The sequence below is a fragment of the Spinacia oleracea genome, chromosome 3 (genome assembly GCF_020520425.1).
Source record: "Spinacia oleracea cultivar Varoflay chromosome 3, BTI_SOV_V1, whole genome shotgun sequence".
Classification (NCBI taxonomy): domain Eukaryota; kingdom Viridiplantae; phylum Streptophyta; class Magnoliopsida; order Caryophyllales; family Amaranthaceae; genus Spinacia; species Spinacia oleracea.
In genome coordinates, this window is record NC_079489.1 from 2279244 (window position 1) to 2297484 (window position 18241).

Here is an 18241-nt window from a genome sequence, read left to right on the forward strand (position 1 = left end):
TGCTTTGTCCGGTCGGATCAGGTCGTGCTGTGCCTTATCGTGATTTTTCTAAAAAAATGTGGCCCAAAATGGACCCACGACTTTGTGCCGTGCTTGGCCGTGTTTTTTAATTATTGTATAGGACTGTGATTTTTTCGTACCCGCGCCAAACCATGCTTTTTCCATACCTATATCGGATCATGCTTTTTTCATGCTCGTGTCGAATTGGCTTTTTTCGGGTTCATATCGGGCCTCGGGCCGACCCTGCCCTGGCCACAACCATATTTTAGTTGCAGCCCCCTTTGAAAAAACATTACATTTATTATGGGCATTTATTTATTTTATTTTGTCTCTTTTTAATTAATAACCCTTGTTAAATCTTGCAATATTCAGTACTTCCCCAGTTGATTTCCCCCCACATTCTTCCCCAAAATCCTTCCCCCCAGAAAAACCCTGATTTCTCTCTGCAAATCACAGAAGAAAGAAGGGCAACTGGGCGAAGAAGGTAAAGAAGCTCGAAGAAAGAAAGAAAGAAAGAAAGAAAGAAAGAAAGAAAGAAAGAAAGAAGCAATAGAAATGGTGAATCCAGCGCCAGTGGTGAACACTTACCCATTATCAAGCTACACTTTCGGCACCAAAGAGCCCAAGATGGAGAAAGATACTTCCGTTGCTGATCGCCTTGCTCGCATGAAACTCAAGTTTGTTTTTCTCTCTCCTCCTTCTCAATTTTCGAGTTTAAATTGTTAAAACCCTCTATAAACCTTGACCCATTTGTATTTTTTGCTGTAATTTTGTTGGGGTTTCTTTAATTTCTTGTTTCTCGTTACTTATGTTGTGAATTTAACAATTTAGGGTTTTAGTTGTGTATTTTTTCGTACATTTCAAAAGAGTTGAATTGGGGATACATTGTGCAAATGATGAAACTAGTTAGGGGTTGGAATTCTGAATTTACTGGTAGAAATTAAGATTTCAGGTTTTGGCAATTGAGATGGATATGTTGGTAGTCTGAAAATTTTGCTGGTTTTCACTTTTCCTGTAGTTACATGAAAGAGGGCATGAGAACAAGTGTGGAGGCAATTCTACTGGTATGGTTCTGAACTCCTATTCGTTTCGAGTTCCTCTAATGACTGTTGTTTTTGAACTATTGAACTTGTCATAATGAAAGCTAGTTATGTTAGAAAACCGAAGGTTTGAGCCGTTTAACTAGTGCACTAGGCCAGAATTCCCCCCGTACGGTGCAAACATAAGACTAACCTCATGGTTGATGAATGATGATAATGATGAATGCATTTTTTTTTTTTGATTAAATGCTGGATGAGTTATCATTTTGGTGTTACACTAATTAACTATGAGGGTTTTGATTAGTTGTGTTCATTGTCTGAGAATTGGGTGATCTTGGTGGAAGCAATATTTTTGTGGTTATGAAGCTGCTAGAAATGTGAGATTAGCTATTGCAATATTGGTGAAAGATCCATTACATACTGCACACTGTGTATGTTTGCATTTTTCTTTGTTGTGGGGGGTGGGGGGGTATCTTCCAATCTTTACTCTATGTATTATTTTCTAATGGATTAGGTGGTGCTCTTTTTTTGTTGGCATGTTTATAAACTTCCCTAATATTGAAGATGCAGACCAATACATCGGATTCCAATTCTTTGAGGAAACTGATCAATTGGAAAAAAAAATTATGTTTGAATCATTTGCATATTCTTCTGAATTATACGTTCCTGCTGGATTAATTTGGAAAACCTGTAGGGAGACGCAAGAACAAACTATATTTTTTCGTTTCTTCTCGTTTCTACTAGGATTAATTTGCTTCATACTGTAGGTGCAAGAGCACAATCATCCACACATACTGCTTCTCCAAATTGGAAACACGTTCTGCAAACTTCCCGGAGGTCGGTTGAAGCCAGGCGAGAATGGTATCTTTCGATTCTTTCCCCTTCCTTAAAAAAGAAAGCATGTCAATTTGCATTGGTTTTACTTTCTTTCGGAAATTTGAGGTATGGTAATTTGACTTTTATCACAGAGATCGAGGGTTTGAAAAGGAAATTATCAAGCAAGCTTGCTGCTACCACACCTTCTCTACATCCAGAGTGGCAGGTAGTATTTTCATATTCTTATATGTCATAGATATCTTTTAATCAGTATATACATCAGAATAACTGATAAAAATGTTCTCATAAAGTTTTTTTTCCGTCTTAACTGCTCAATTTTCTCTTTTTGTTTCAGATAGGGGAGTGTGTAGGTCTTTGGTGGCGGCCAAACTTCGAAACTATTATGTATCCCTACTGTCCCCCTCATATAACCAAACCAAAGGTATTCTAGGGTTATTTTATTATGCTGATAACTGAGAGAGAATTACTTTCAGGCTAATATTTTTGTATCCATATTTGTGAAAATGCAGGAGTGCAAAAAACTTTATATTGTGCATCTATCTGAGAGAGAGTACTTTGCTGTGCCAAAAAACTTTAAACTGCTTGCTGTGCCTTTGTTTGAACTCTATGACAATGTCCAGGTATATGTCCAGAAATATTTCCTGTTTTGTTTTCTTAGATATATGCCTCTCTGCGATTTTGTTTTCTGCTGAAGCTTTAGTAACTATTGACCTTATTTAGAGATGAATGTACCTCATGAAAGTATTTCGAACTGTATTTATCAATTCTGATATTGTACTTTTTAAGTCAAATTATGCATGAAAGATTGTTTGGCCAAGAAGCTTACGGCTGAAACTTTTAGTAGCTACGAACCTTGTTTAGAGAGGATTGTAATTGTTTCAACATGTTTTCGTGGCTTCTTCTTTTATCTTAAAAGTCAAGTTATACCTGACAGACTGGCCTGATTGAGCCTGGTTCAAGTCATTTAAATGGTAAAAGAACCGGACATTCTGTTGACGAGTGCTAGAAGTTCATGCTACACTTCATCATTTCGTGTATTTTCTTTCTGTTGTGCTGGTGTAGCCATTTTATTATCAGTTTTCATCACAGCTTGTAAGTGTCTTTCTTTTTGTTTGCTAAACTTTTTTTGCGAGGATGTCTTGTCCTCCTTTCTCTACTTGTCCCCTCAAAAATATTGTTACGTGATACCAATCAAACAACCAAAATTTATCAAACCTAGGTCGGGGGGATCAGTGATGTTCGACTTGAACTTTAAAAGACTGGATTCCACAACAGTTGAACAATGACCAGGTCTCTGAGTTCGCAAATGCACATGCGTCATCCTATACTGAGGCCCATTCTTAAAAGCATAAGGCTAAGGCATTACCCGATGCCTTAGCAAGGCCTATGCCTCATCTGCAACAAGGCTGTGCCGCACAAATGTTTAGCCTATATTATATCTCACGTTGGTTCAGTGTTACCTAATTCTCTAATCACCTCCATGAACCGCGAACCCAAAAAGCGAATTATAACGTGAAAATGGTACAATTTTGGTCTAATTTAGCAAATCAGGTAGTGAATTGCGTACCCGTACTCAATCTCATACTAGCAAATCAGGTAACTGTGGTTTGGTTGATTCTTTCGTTATACACCGTACCAGAATTTGGAGATAAGTCTTTCCTAGTCTCAAGGAGGCTCCAGGTATCTCCCATAGCTCTTAGAAGCCTTCCCTATTTCTCTTGGACCATAGATAATAGAAAACTCTATGCATTGAAATCCATTTAGATGATGATGCATGTCCGTATGACCTTAAGTTTAATAGGAACTCACGAAAGAGTTGGTGAAATCACAGTTCTTTAAGGCTATAGCATTTGGTTGTGAGACACATCTAATTAGGGGAGATTTGGGAGAATCTCAGTGGAAATTGAAGGGAATTACATGTAAATTCGTCAATTCCTCAAGGGTTGCTTTATTTCCTTATCAAACCTCCTCACTCTTTCGTGCTTAAGTTTATTAAATATATGTCTTCTTGAGTTCTTGCTATGCAAAATCCCCATATCAAATACAAAAGCCACCTATATATATTGAAAGGGTTGTCTGACCTGTCTCACTTGGCAATCTTCCCACGTGGCGCATTTAAGTCTTTAATCTGTTAACAGTGATACTTCATAATGTATTTTCTTGTGAAGTTGATCACGACAAAAGTAAAGAAATCATGTGTATTCAATCTTCTGAGAAGATGTCACAGAAGTCACTCTGTCAAAATTTTATAGTGTATTTTTAGTTAAGCCCCCCCCCCCCCCCCCCCCCATTAAAAAAAAAAATTGTGTATAATTGTATAATTACATAGTATATTGATATTGCTAAAAAAAAGTTCTATCGTTATAAGTTGCCCTCAATATGATCATAATTTAGGTGTACGTCTTTGACTCTTTGCTGCTAGCCTTCTTACTCCTTTATGAAAAGAACTATGTAGTTCTTAAGAGTTGATCACTTAGCAAAATTGCTCCTGTTCATTGGTGTTGCGCCACCGAGTTTGCTATGCAGTGCCTATGTCTTCTATTTGTTGGCAGAGATATCGCTGTTGTACTACCTCCATATTTTTCAGTTTAGTTAGTTTCAGTAGTTTCAATCTATTAAAAGTCAGGTAAAAAGAACAGGACTGCAGTCTGAATGTTTATTATCATGAATTACATGCATCAAACCTGTATAAGTGTATAACAGAAATTGAAAAATGTTCTGATATGAGTTCTTTGCTTGATGACAGAGATATGGACCCGTCTTATCCTCCATTCCACAGCAGCTGTCCAGATTCCAGTTTAAAATGATCACTCCTTGAGATTAACCAGGTTGCAACGTTGCATGGAGTACGTAGTTGCTTCCTACCGTTGTTCGTGGAAGAAAATACAAGTTTACTGGGAAAGACTAAAAGGCCCTTTATTCACATTGAAATACTGGAAGTTACTCTCATAACCTTCACTTAGTCCTACTAATTGGGTATTAATTAGATTTTTCGGATGATTTTTTATGAGATCATTCTCTGGTGTCAGGTATTGGTTTTTAATTCCCTGACAAATTCTTGAACTGTTGTTAGACTAGTATACAACAAAGGCAGGGTAGTAAACTAGTAATAGTATGTTTTGTAGAAATTGTGGTGACTTTTATGGTAGCTGTTTTTGGCAGATTGAATTGTTCTGCTTTTGTAACGAAGGAGGAAAGGGGAAGTTTGTGTTGACAGATCAAATGATTCTGTTGTTTTTCTATTACTGGGAGAGTTGTTTGGTTGCAAAAGATTGTGAAAATGTAGGGATTTCAAATTCCATGAAATTGGAACTTCCCTCATAACATGGGAATTTATTTACCTAGTTCCTCTAGGTAACTCAAAATTCCCATGATTTGCAAAAAAAAATCACCATGTCAAACAAACAAACAAGTTTAAGGCAATTTCTAGGAACTTGATTTGGGATTTTGATTCCCATGAAAGACAAATTCTTATTGGAATTTTGCTTGTAAAATCGCCAACTCAATTGAATGTTTTGCTAGTAAAATTGCTGAATCAGTTGGCGTTTTGTTGATGAACCAGGGACAAAAACAAAATTTCTAACTTGTGCTGATGTGATGGTAGATTAATTTTTTTATGAAAAGGGTTGTATCTATGGAATTTCGACTTTCTTCTAGCATTTTAGTCGGAAATCGTCCGAACAAGTAGGTTTGATTTTATCGTATTATTAAAGTTTAATATACGGAGCATTTCGTACCAATTTTGTTAAATATGTCTAATATATGTGCAATAATTATTAACACAACTAAAAACAGACAAATGCCATAAAACGTGATAAATACTAAAACATCCCTTTATTTATAAAAATATCACCGATGAAAAACGCAAGACGCCGACACAAAGACTTGATTATACTCGAAGAATGAGAATCATGGTCAAAGTTTCTAAAATTTAACCAAGAAGATTGCAACGGGACAATATTTTAGGGACGGAGGAGTAGGACCTAATCAATTGACTAGTATTGGACTATTGGGTCAATCTTTTTGAAACGGGTCGAAAGTTAAACGGGCCAAAAAAAGGGGCGGATACCAATTACCAAAACCCAATTTCTCTCTTCCTCTCGATGCTCATCTTCTTCAATCTTCACTTCATCTTCTTCTTCTTCCCAAACCAAGCCTGAAGATTTTCGTGAAATCACACAGTTTCTCCCAGGTCTGTAAACTCTTTTCGGAATCTTATTCTTCTTCGTTGTTTTGCTCGATACTCCAGCTTTCGTTCTGAAATTATGTTGCCGATTAAATTCCCCCATGTTTCATTTATTGTTTTTTTTTTGCTCAATTGAAATTAATTAATTGAAATTTGCTAAATGTAATTCAATGTAGCTAATTTTGCTAATATAAAAACGTTTTCATGTTAGGGTTTTGCAATAGCTTTGATATAATGTGCTGAAATTAGCTTAATTTAGCTTCAGATCATTGGTTTTGTATTAATTTTGATGATTATATGATTCTCTTTGTTGCACAGGTCTAACTCTTCTCTCTACACACTTTTTCATTAAATTCCCCCATGTCTCATTTTTCAAATCTATTTTTCTCAATTGGAAGAAAAATCATTGAAATTTGCGGAATGTAATTCAATTTAGCTAATTCATGCCAGGGTTTTGCAATAGTTTGATATATAATGGGCTGAAATTAGCTTAATTTACCTATGGATTCATGGGTTTTGTATTAATTTTGATGATTATATGATTCTCTTTGTTAAACAGGTCTAACTCTTCTCTTTAAACAATTGCCGAATTGATTTTGCTGTGTGTACCATTAGAACAAACAGGCAATCCTTAATTTCCCTCTCAGATCCTATGGATTTGTTTGATTCTTGTCTCGAAAACGAACAAATTGAACCATCAAAACTCGAAATCCTGGACAATAATGAAGATATATTCGGTTCTTCTGTAAATTTGGAAGAATCCCACATCAAAGAAGGCTACGAAGATGGGTATAAAGATGGTCTTAAGTTGGGTAAGCAAGAGGGCTATGAAGTGGGTTTAAAACATGGGTTTCAGAATGGTGAAGAGCTCGGCTTTTACCGTGGTCTTGTTGATGTTTGGACCTCTGTGATTCGTGTTGAACCCGGGTTCTTCTCTGCTAGGGTTCAGAAGAGTATTCATCAGATTCAGGAGTTGCTTGACAAGTACCCGTTAATGGATCATGAAGATGAGAGCAAGGATGACATTCTAAATGAGCTTAGGTTGAAGTTTAAGGCTACTTGTGCGTCTTTAGGTGTTAAATTGGAATATAAGGGATACCCTAAAATGTCTGATGCTCATGATTATTGAGTATTCAGGAAGTATCGATTGCCTTACAGTTGCCCTCGTATTGTTAAGGCTAATACTGTGATCTTGGGAAATCTGAAGTATACTTTTGCATTGAAAATGTAGAATGGTGCTCATCTTAGAAGAACACCAGTTTCTAGAATGACACTTACTTAGAACAGATGGAATGGTATACTATGTATGCTACTGAAAAAAGTGTACGAATTTTAAGTCAATGAATCTATACATGAGAATTTTTGAGTGTGGAAAATTTCTTTCATTAAGTTTGCATTTGGTACGGAGTATTATGGATTGGGAAATTCAATGCGTGTTAAGTTAGTCCTTTTGTTTTTGCTGGGGTGAGTCCCTATGAGTGTTGCAATTATAGGTACATATGTGATTCCCGAGTATCACTGTTTTATTTGTTTGAATTGTTCTTCCCATGGATTTGAGATTTAACCTTTGATTGGTCAATTAAATGAGAGGGCTATTGATAAGAGTAGGGAAATCAGGAACGTTGTTTCTGTGAACCGTAGGACATGAAGCCTTTTGTTTCTTTTATATGCTTAATTGTTCAGCTGTGTGTTGGATTTGTGTTGCTGCAGTAGATATGTCAGTAAAGCAATTTTCGATTATCTCTTGGCTCACAAAGTTTATTTGGTCTTTTACTGCACACATCCACGCATGATGTAGTCTTTTTGCCTTCATTTTGATTGGGATAGCAGAGATGCACTGGAAACCTAGAATCTTATGCTAGAGTTGTACTTTCAGTGTAAGAATTATATGGTTATCTATTATGTCAATTTTCAACATTTCAATAATTTACTATTCTAAGTTACGCAACAGTAAAAGGATTTCTATTCTTTGACTTTTGGATTATGAATTAATGCTGCACTTAACATTGTCGTTGATGTAGACCATGTAGTTATTTGTGTATGCAAAACAGGGGATGCTTGAAATGACATATGATGATAAAGATATTATGTATGTTGAGCTTGTGGTTCTTATTAACGTGTGATCATGACCTTTACATGGCTGTTGCTAAGCTAATTTTTGGCATTTATCTATCCTGTAGATTGGGAAGATTAGTGGAAAAAAAGAATTAAATGCTAAAAATAATGCTTGCTTGTTGCAAGCTCTACATATCAGAAAGTCGCAACACAGCTGCCCTTGATTCTATCGAACGAGCAGCCAAGATTTTTCATGATACTAAAATTATCAACAAGTTTAAAGATGAAACTTATAACAGAGTTGGCTATACCCTTGTCTCTAAGCTATCTCCAAAGTTGTCTTCAGATGTTTTCCCTCTAAAAGATGCTGCTTTTGCAATGGTCAGTTCTGCTTTGAAGGCAGTTGACTATAATATGCATAGTGGAAGCCATCCTCGTCTTGGAGTTGTTGATCACATCTGTTTTCACCCATTAGCAAGTATTTCTTTGGAGCAAACCGCAAATATTGCAAGGTTCTTGGCGACAGATATTGGCACCAAGCTTGAAGGTTTGTAAACTTTGTTAACATCAGACCTTGAAGCAAAACTAGGAGGATTCACTTCATTAATTTGAGTAGAAAACAAATATTGGCACCAACCTGTTCAAGTACAGGTTGGTGTTGGTTTTTGTTGGCGTCTTAATTCCTGCATGATCCTACGGATGAAGATAAGCAGCTTAATATATTATTATGGTGGGGCTTCACTAGTATTTAGTTGTGTTCTACAATAATGTTGGAGTTTATTCTCATACCTTGGAAGTTGTATGCATAGTCCCAGTTCCTTGATCTTTTTTTGGGTCCAACATTAGAGTACTATCTGTTGCATTTGGACTGGGAAAGTGCTATGGGGAGAAAAAGTGGACAATTTGGGAAGTCTGTAAGTGGAAACCAAGGGTACAGTTGAGTGACAGAGCGAGTGCTTTTGTTTTAGCAAGATGTGAAACTAACCAAAATTTTCTAGAGAGCGTGATTATGCTTTTTGATGCTTGTAATTTCAAGATGGGTGAAAGCTAAATCATCCCCAGCCAAGCCTCTTCTTCTTGTACGGTCGTGATGATCTACCAACATCTTGTACATGCTAACTAATCATAGATGTAAAATCTTCTTAGTGGAAGTTTTATGGATTTTTGCATGTTCTTTGCACTTCTGTAAAGAATTCATATGATCTGAATCTAGTTATGCTGAGTTATATATGCTGCTAACACTAGCTGATAACAATCCCATGTAATGCTTGAGGCTGCCTACCGTGGCAAGGTTTGGGGTTACATAAACAGGAAAAACTGACAATTGTGAAGAGGATGGACAGTTATTTACTAATTGAACACAGTTAGTTTCTGCTACCTTGCACTAAGAAGCAGAGGACTACTGCATGGTTCAAGTTTTTCTGGAGTTTCTTACACTATTTATATGTAATATATGCAGTTCCTTCCTTTCTATATGGAGCAGCGCATGAAAAAGGACGGACTCTTGATTCAGTAAGAAGAGAGCTTGGCTACTTTAAGCCTAACACTCAGGGAAACATTTGGGCGGGCGGGCCGGATTCAGAGACTCTACCTTTGCATCCAGATGAAGGGCCAAGTCAAGTTGACCCATCTAAGGGTGTTGTTGTGATAGGGAGTACAAGATGGGTGGACAACTACAACGTCCCAATCTTTTCAACAGATCTTTCAGCTGTCCGTAAAATTTCCAAACTTGTTAGCGAAAGAGGAGGGGGACTTCCATCAGTGCAAGCTATGGCACTTACTCATGGAGAGGGAGTCATTGAGGTTGCTTGCAATTTGCTGGAACCGAGCAAAGTTGGAGGAGATCAAGTTCAGGCTGAAGTTGAGCGGCTTGCACGGGAAGCAGGTATGGTTGCAGGAAAGGGTTACTTCACTGATTTTTCACAAGAACAAATCATCAACGCTTTCTTGGAGTCTGGAGATACATCTGTTGACCATTACTCTACTAACTTGTGAGTAGAATTATTATCCCTGTATTAAGCTCATATTCATGAATTCTAGATAAATTTGATGGTGCTATTTTATGTGTTAGCATCGTATATTCATATTATTGAGAAATAAAGTATCTTCTGCATTTTGTTGTGGTTTCAGTCAGCTTAATTACATGTATGAACAATGCCTAAAGATGGCTGTGTGGCTGGGCCGGGTCGGGCCAGTTGTTGTGCTGAGCCCACGTGACTTAGGCCTTAATGGGCCTGACCCACGCCAAATGCACTTGTTACATACCGGGCCAAAAACTTAAAAAAATGTGGCCCAAGTCCACGTGCTGTCGTACCTAACCCTAATTTCACACAATTTAACATGCCATGTTGTGTCGTGTCTTGTCGTGCTTTTTCAAAAAAATGCGACTAAGCCCGCGGCCCACGACTTCGTGCTGTTATGTGCTTTGACCCGACCCGACCCGACCCAATGCCATCTTTAACAATGCCCTTAAGCAAGTCTAACTACAGAGTATTAGTTTGCTCGTTAGCGGTAGCTACAACGTTTTGCCTTATTAGGCAAATAGACTTTTTCTTGTGGTTTTGGACTTGGTTTTGGTGTCCTTAGTTTAGGGAATAATTTCAGAAAATTCAAGGGTTACATATCCAAGTTTAACAAACTTCCATGTGTTTCTTGCTTAAGCTCTCTCATTCAGTTGACATTTGAGCTGTATTATTACATACTGTATATGAAAATTAGTAGTAAACCATGCATTATTGTTTCTTATGGCCTGCATAATCTCTTCATATAATCTTATACTGGTGGTTTAATTTCAGCCACTGAACTCTCTAATGTAACTGGAGAAACATTTTATTTCCGTACACTTGCCACCGCCATATAACTGAGTCTAAATTAGTATCAAGTTAATTATTAAGTGCCGTCTTCATCAGTCTTATTAATCATGTTTTCTTTTGCACTAATTGAGGTCATCAAGATGATAGTGATTCTCCCAAGAGATTTAATTCTGTAAAATATTGAAGTAAAACCAAATTCTGTATTTTAATATATGTATTCTGGTAGGAAGCATGTGTAAAATATTTGAGTTCATACATCACAGAATCTTGATTTACAACTTGTGAGAATCAAAGTCTTATGCTCACTAATATAGTAGAAGAATACTATCCAATCAGTATGTAATAACTGTTTGACAATGAAGATATTTCTGGTGATGAAATCTGCCCCCATCTTTTTTTATTCAAAGTTGAAGTTGAAGTTTTGTAATTGAAGTCTTAGAAAGTCTGAAAAAAGTCGTCACCTTGAGGAGTACGGAGTATGTGCACATAATCTCGATGGGGAAGAGGGGGACGGTTGAATTTGGTTCGTTTTGATACGAAAATAAGTTTGATTATCAAGGAGCTATATCATATGATACAATTAAATGATTTTCTGCAGATATTTTTGTACAAAGTTAACTATACTTAGACTGTAGTTTTAATGCTTTACCTTATCTGACAAAACAAAATGCCATAAGTTTATGTTTATCCTGGCCAAAATCAGGTATGAATAAATTCTTATTATTAATGTTTTTGTTTTCTTTTGCAACCTCTATATTAACTTGCACTAGAAATGTTAGCCAAATCCAGAAACTTTCCATATTTTGTTCCTATGCTGCTGTCTGCAACTCTGCATTCAGTTGGATTGTTCTTAATCACTTTGTGCCTCAATTTAGTTGGCGGTTTACCACTAAACCGGAAAAAAGTAGTTTTTAAAATTATTGATGACGTGGACCGTAGGTCGAGAATTATATGAAAAATGGACATATTTCAGGAATTTGAAATATTCTTGCATTTTAGCCTGGAATCGCTCCACTTTATGTTCTTTTCCTGGTCTATTTTAAGTCATAACTAAGGCCCCATATTTTTATGTGATGTTATGCCTTGTTTCGCTTGATCATCCTTTCTTTTCAGATAGCAGCCTCTTTGTCCATTGTATGACATCATTGAGATTTCTACTTTTTGATGACTGACAAAGAAGACTTGGTTTTTCCGATTGAATACTAGGGAAATATTTTCATATCTTCAACATGTAAACCAATTTCCTTATTTTATTTTCTAACTGTAATTGTGGAGTTAAGAGTTAAGAACTCACTGGTTACCGGCAGCTGCTTTTCTTCTTCGTTGACAGGGTAGTAACCAACCGAAAATTTGACATGCTGCATAAGTAAAACTAGCTTGCAAAATGGTTTGATCTGACTGTTCTTAACGTTAAAGAAAGTAAGTTATACGACATATAAGTTTAGGCGAGGGTTAATAAATTAGATAAGAAAACTTGAAATCAGTGAAACCGGAGTGAGAAAGTGTCAGATAGTTATAGTTTCATGAATCAGAAATTTTACTGCTGGTGTGACTGAAAGCACAATTGACAGTAACTTTTTTTTTCTTCTTCTATCCTTCTAGTTTTGGCATCCACCATTTAGTTTTCCATTTTTCTATACTATGTTAGTCAGACTCGGCTACTTTATGAATCAGTTGCTAATTTTTAGTCCGACAAGGATATTTGAGGTGATATGAAGAGTCCAAGCAACGTAAGTCACAGGCTGATATAAAATTTTCAAGTGCCAACTATACAGAATATAGCAGGTGTGTTATCTCTTCTTTATGATCAATTATTTTGGTGAATTTGGATGATGCAAATCATGCTCGTATAATTAATTCGAAATCAATTATATGTAAACAAGTTTCATTAGAGAAAATAATTTGCAGTTGTCATTCTGGAAATAAATAGTAAATATTGCCAAATTTGTTAAAAAAAAAAGGTGTCATCTGCATGGCCTTTTATGTATTCATTGTCGGTTTCCTATGATTAAAATTATAGACCAGATTGGTTGATTCTTGTTAATTATAACAACAATGATATGTTTTATATTGCATCAAGTCTTTGTTTTATTGATTAATCACAATCATAACACGAGAAGATATTGTTTAATATTTGTTGAACTACGACTTTCTTATTTCTTTCACTGTGTATTTCTTGAGTTACAATTCTACCGTAAACCTAGAAAGTTTCATTTTCGGCTTTTCCTCTTATTTATCGAGGCAAGTCTTAGGTAGGCTCGTCTTAATTCAATAATGAGACGTTAAAAAGATTACGTTCTGTAATTGTGAGATAGTCCCATACACGATATTTCTCTTTGAACGTTTGTAGTATGACTGTATGAGGCATGTATGACAGAATTAGTACGGTATCCTTACGCCTACGTAGGTGTATTCTGATTTCGTAATACATAACCATTTCAATAGAAACAAAAGCTGTTATTGACTGCCATTGTCTTATACTCCGTATATGTCAACTCTTACAATAATTTGATATGAACCAACCACTATATATCTTAATATAGTGTAGCAACAGCCGACAAGGCAATGGTCTTATTGATCAACTTGATCAATGACCTGTTTTTTCACTGTAAAAACCAGAACTTGTTTTGAAATTCAACATACAGAAATTAGACTGAGTCAGAAAAATAAAATTATCAGCAGAAGTTTTGATAATTATAGTAGAATTTGATTATCTAAGGGTGACAGTCACACAGGTCAGACTATTACCTACTATTTTCCCTGTTTCCCTTGCTTACTGTCACCTTCTGATGTCTTCTGTCTGGTAAATTTTGTAGTTTTTCGTTTGTTGATCTCATAGGACAAAGTCTTTGTTACCGGTCTTAAGTAACAGGCGGGGGGTAGGCGGGCGGGCTGTTGGATGCCGGGCGGGTCAGGCGGGTATGAGCTTAAATCCACCACCTACCCGCTACCCATGACGGGGTACGGATTCTCATACCCACACCCGCCTACTACTTGCCAAAGTTATATCCATCCCCGCCCCAACTGGGGCGGGTGCGGTGCGGTATCCACAAATTTATACCTACCTGCCATGATGTGCCATCCCTACACGATCCTGTGTTTGACAAGGGTACGCAAGTCCAAGAAACATAGGCTAAATGCCTGAAATACTGTCTGTAATCTAACAGAACTTTTTTAAGAGTGTTACTTTTATCCTTTAATCATAGTACAATCAAAATATTCTCAGATTATGACCTCAAGTACGTTTGTGGAACCCTCGAATGTTTGACATGGGTATGGATACTTGGACACGATCCTGTGTTTGACAAGGATACGCGTGTCCAAGAAACATGTGCTGTAAGCCTGAAACACTGTCTGAAATCTAACAGAACCATTTTAAGAGTGTTGTTTTGATCCTTTAATCATAGTAATCAAAATGTTTGTCTGACATCATTAGATGCTGACATACTGTTATGATTCTCCAATAATTAAGTTGCTAATTACTTAATTAGTGAACTAAACTAAGAAAAATAAGTTATTAACTGATTTCTGCAGTCAAATTTTGTTTTCCTTTTTCGTGTTTTTTCTAACTAAGCCGAAGTGTGTAAGGCATCCTAAGAAAAGAGTAAGTTTTCAGTGGTCCAAGAGCTAATAAGGGAAATTACTCTGCTGTAAAAGCCACCCTTTATTAAATAGGTATTTCAGAAAAAAAAAATGATTATAACAATGGCTATTTGTTTTGCTTTGTTTGTTTACTAATATAATACAAAAAAAAATGTAGAAAAACATGATTATCTTTGTGCTAAATGACAACCTAAGATACAATAATCCCATTACCACTTTTTTCTCCTTTAAAAATACAGAAGTTTGGGCGGCTATAAGTCATCTTTTTGCTTCATATTCCAAGCAAGAAGTTTGCTGTCCTTTACTTTTTCCTCATCATTGATATTTCCTTCTTGTTATTGTTCTTGAAGAAATTGCGAAAATGGGGTTTAAGCCTTCGCAGAAGCCAACGAAGAAGCACAAGAAAGGGTTATGGTCACCTGAAGAAGATCAAAGACTCAAAGACTATATAATTCAGCATGGCATTGGTTGCTGGAGTTCTGTTCCTCTCAATGCTGGTAAGTTTTATCAGATTGTTAAAATCTCGCTTAAACAAAGCGTGTTCGTTAAAGTTTGTTAATCCTGTTTTCGCATTCATCAACTTCTTAACCTCCCTTCTTAGGCTCTGTTATGTTTCACCTTATTTCCACTTATTTCAGTAAAATTTAGTTCAGATAAGATAAGTTTAGGAAAAATAAGGGTTATCCAAGTACATTTATAACTAAAATAAGTTCTAATAAGTTCATCTAAATTCAGATAATATAAGTTCAGAGAAAATAAGTGAAAATCAGGTGAATAGAACGTACCCTTGGTGTTAATTTGTTAAATCTCATTTCTCTTGTGATAATTACTCATGAATCATGCTTAGTATCTGTTACTTATGCTTTGCTGCTTTTGCAAGACACGGGTGTCTGTCTAAGTTTCCTACTTAAACGAAAGATTTCCATGTTTTTTATCCAAAATGAAGTGTCAATGATCCAACACTGGTACAAAATGAACAGTCCGAGTAACATACTGTAGAGTACTCTCTTACGAAACATTGTTCCGTGTCATGCAATTTTCATACCCTTAAAACTTATATGAGAATATTAATCAAAACCGAGAATTTCTAATAAGTTACAAGGTGCATGTATCTGACAAGGTGGCCAAATTCTCTTTCAAAAGTTCATTATCAAGACTTTAATGATAAAATTACTACTAATGTTAAAAAGAGCCATGTGAAACACCTATATACTGATCACTACCTGTTCTTATATAGGGTTGCAGAGGAATGGAAAAAGCTGCAGATTAAGATGGATTAATTACTTAAGACCGGGATTAAAACGAGGCATGTTTAGTTCTCAAGAAGAAGAAATGATTCTGACCCTTCACCAAACCTTAGGGAACAAGTAAGTTTTCATTACTTAAATCTCATTTTTCATCTTCGAAAAGATGCTTAATCGTTTGTAAAATTCGACTAATGTTATGATGAAAGTACTATTTAATTGTGTTAAGTCTTGCTGTTGATCTTTTCAACTGCTCAACAAAAGTCTGATAAGAGTGTAAGAGTTATTAAAATATTGAATTTAGTTTGTTAATTAGGGATTAATCTTTCATTGGCTTCCCTAAGAATATGTCCTAATCATGAGTAAAATATCTAAGAATATTCGAAAAAGACGTTTTGTTCTTCTGTAGGAGTTTCTAATACATCAGGTTTACACTGAATGTGTCATGGTTACACTAACAACCATGTTTTTGGTAGAATTTTAAAACCAAAAAGCTCTGTTTGGTGACCCATTTCTTGATGTCATTCCCTTTTTTTTTCTGCTCTCCTCGGGCATGTTGGTCATTTGGCTAACAATTAGTTATGATGTACGTAGTATTTAGTTGTTCGTCAAGTAGTCTGATTTAATTTACGTGACTTTCTGAAGTGAAAGGAACGTACAAGGTTGGTTGTACGGTGTACCATGGATGTTTTCTTTGTAGAAGTAAAATACTATATAGATGATATCATTGGGTGACCTAGGAATTAAAGTGTGATCACCTATACTATGTTATGAGAAGTTGAGACCTGATGATTAGCAAAGAAGGCACTTTCCATGCATTATAATGACGATTGACGGCTTATGTTCTCTTCAATTTATTCTTATTCCTTATTCCTTATTCTTCTTAAAATCATACCAGACTAGAAAATTTTAGACCAGATCAGACTAGAAAAATCAGACCAGGCCAGAAAAAGCATAAAACACTCGCAGAAAACATCCAAACCAAACCAGAAAATTTCAGACAAGACCAGGGCCAGACTAGAAAAATCAGACCAAGAAGAATTAGATCAAACCAGACCAGAAACTCGAAAATCAAACCAGACTAGGAATAATCAGATCAAACCAAACCAGAAACTAGAAAAATCAGACCAGTCCAAGTGAAGCGAACAAAGCCTAAGACTTACCTCGGCAGAAGCCCTAGCACTATATTTATGAGTATATTTTAAGAAAACTCTGTTCCGTCTAGAACTAATAGTCACGTTATTAGTGTAATAACTAAAACCGAACAGAGGTAGTATAATTACATACTTGCTCATGCCATATACTCTATGAATTTGAGCAGATGGTCTCTAATAGCAAAGCACTTACCCGGAAGAACAGACAACGAGATTAAAAACTACTGGCACTCTTACCTGAAGAAAAGATCAGAGAAATCTGAAGACAACAAACTCGCAATAAACATCTCAAACACAGAAGAAATCGATTCTTTCATGAATCAAACAACCAAAACTTCAAAGATCGAACTTGATTTCCATGAAAGAACAGAAGCAGAACAAGTACAAGAACAAGAACACGAAAGTATCTTACCTAGGCTCGTATTTGCAGATTGGCTTCCAAATAATTACAGTGGAATGCAGAATAACAGTCTGTGTTTTACAGCAGCAGAAAAACAACAGGGTGATTTTATGGTTGATTTTGGGTATAATGAAGGCGGTTCATCTTCGAGTATTGACAAGTTTTCCCAGGAAATAGTAGGAGATGTTGTTATGCAGAAGAGTATGCTGGATTTGCCATTAGGAAGTAGTAATAATTTCATGGATTTTTCAGCTGTGGATGGGGTTTATAGTAGTGGGTTTTTCATGTCAAATAGTGGGATTTATTCTTAATGCATGTTTAAGGAGGTTAACAAAGGATTATTCTATGTACAAAAGGGATACTCATTTTAGTGTTTTCTTGTTAATTTCAGAGTTTAAAAGAGTGATTTGTGTGACTTAATGATGTGATTAATCTGTGAAAGACTAAACACAAGCGCGGAATTTAACTTTAGACTCCATCTTTTACAGTATTTAAACTAGCTACCATCTTTGTAGTAGTAACTCCTAACCAATTTCCATGCAAAGTTTAGACAAATTTAAGGTGGCAATTTTTGAATAATATTTTTTAAGATGGTAAGTTTTATTTCAAAATTACCACCTATTTGTCTAAAATTTTAAAACAACCACCACTTAACAGAAAACTTAACGGTTTCCGTGATAAGGTAGTAAGTTTGAAAAGTTAGACTTTATAAGCTAGTAATTATGAAAAAATCCAACTTAGAATTTCATCATCTAATGTTCTTGCATCACTTAATTATCCTTCACTAATATTCATGATTTTTGGAAAAGACACTGCAATATTTTTCACATGAATATATTTTTCCTCCAAACAAACACAGCCTTAATTTCTTTTTCGTGCTTTTTAGAAATTAAAGAGCATGAATGGAGT

At 35.8% G+C, this 18241-nt stretch overlaps 3 protein-coding genes across 4 annotated transcripts; all 3 read left to right on the forward strand.

The window, feature by feature from the left end:
• Positions 1–364: 364 nt before the first annotated feature.
• LOC110782496 (pre-mRNA cleavage factor Im 25 kDa subunit 2) lies at positions 365–5122 on the forward strand. The gene is made up of 7 exons (XM_021986674.2): positions 365–677; positions 1019–1064; positions 1808–1901; positions 2009–2082; positions 2212–2298; positions 2387–2497; positions 4624–5122. Exons 1-7 carry the CDS (start codon positions 556–558, stop codon positions 4693–4695), a joined length of 606 nt encoding a protein of 201 aa, XP_021842366.1. The 5' UTR covers positions 365–555; the 3' UTR covers positions 4696–5122.
• Positions 5123–5917: 795 nt separating this feature from the next.
• On the forward strand, positions 5918–10231 carry LOC110782247 (uncharacterized). The gene is made up of 5 exons (XM_021986364.2): positions 5918–6069; positions 6623–7189; positions 8115–8168; positions 8275–8665; positions 9578–10231. The coding sequence occupies exons 2-5, from the start codon at positions 6716–6718 to the stop codon at positions 10111–10113; spliced, it is 1455 nt and encodes a 484-aa protein (XP_021842056.2). The 5' UTR covers positions 5918–6069; positions 6623–6715; the 3' UTR covers positions 10114–10231.
• A 1601-nt stretch (positions 10232–11832) lies between these two features.
• On the forward strand, positions 11833–17805 carry LOC110782299 (transcription factor LAF1). Of its 2 annotated transcripts, XM_056838316.1 has the most exons (4): positions 11833–12716; positions 14885–15031; positions 15772–15901; positions 17100–17805. In XM_056838316.1, the coding sequence occupies exons 2-4, from the start codon at positions 14896–14898 to the stop codon at positions 17641–17643; spliced, it is 810 nt and encodes a 269-aa protein (XP_056694294.1). In that variant the 5' UTR covers positions 11833–12716; positions 14885–14895; the 3' UTR covers positions 17644–17805. The 2 variants fall into 2 exon arrangements, with proteins under 2 accessions (XP_056694294.1, XP_021842113.1); XM_021986421.2 differs by lacking the exon at positions 11833–12716 and having other exon boundaries at positions 13882–15031.
• Positions 17806–18241: the final 436 nt, after the last annotated feature.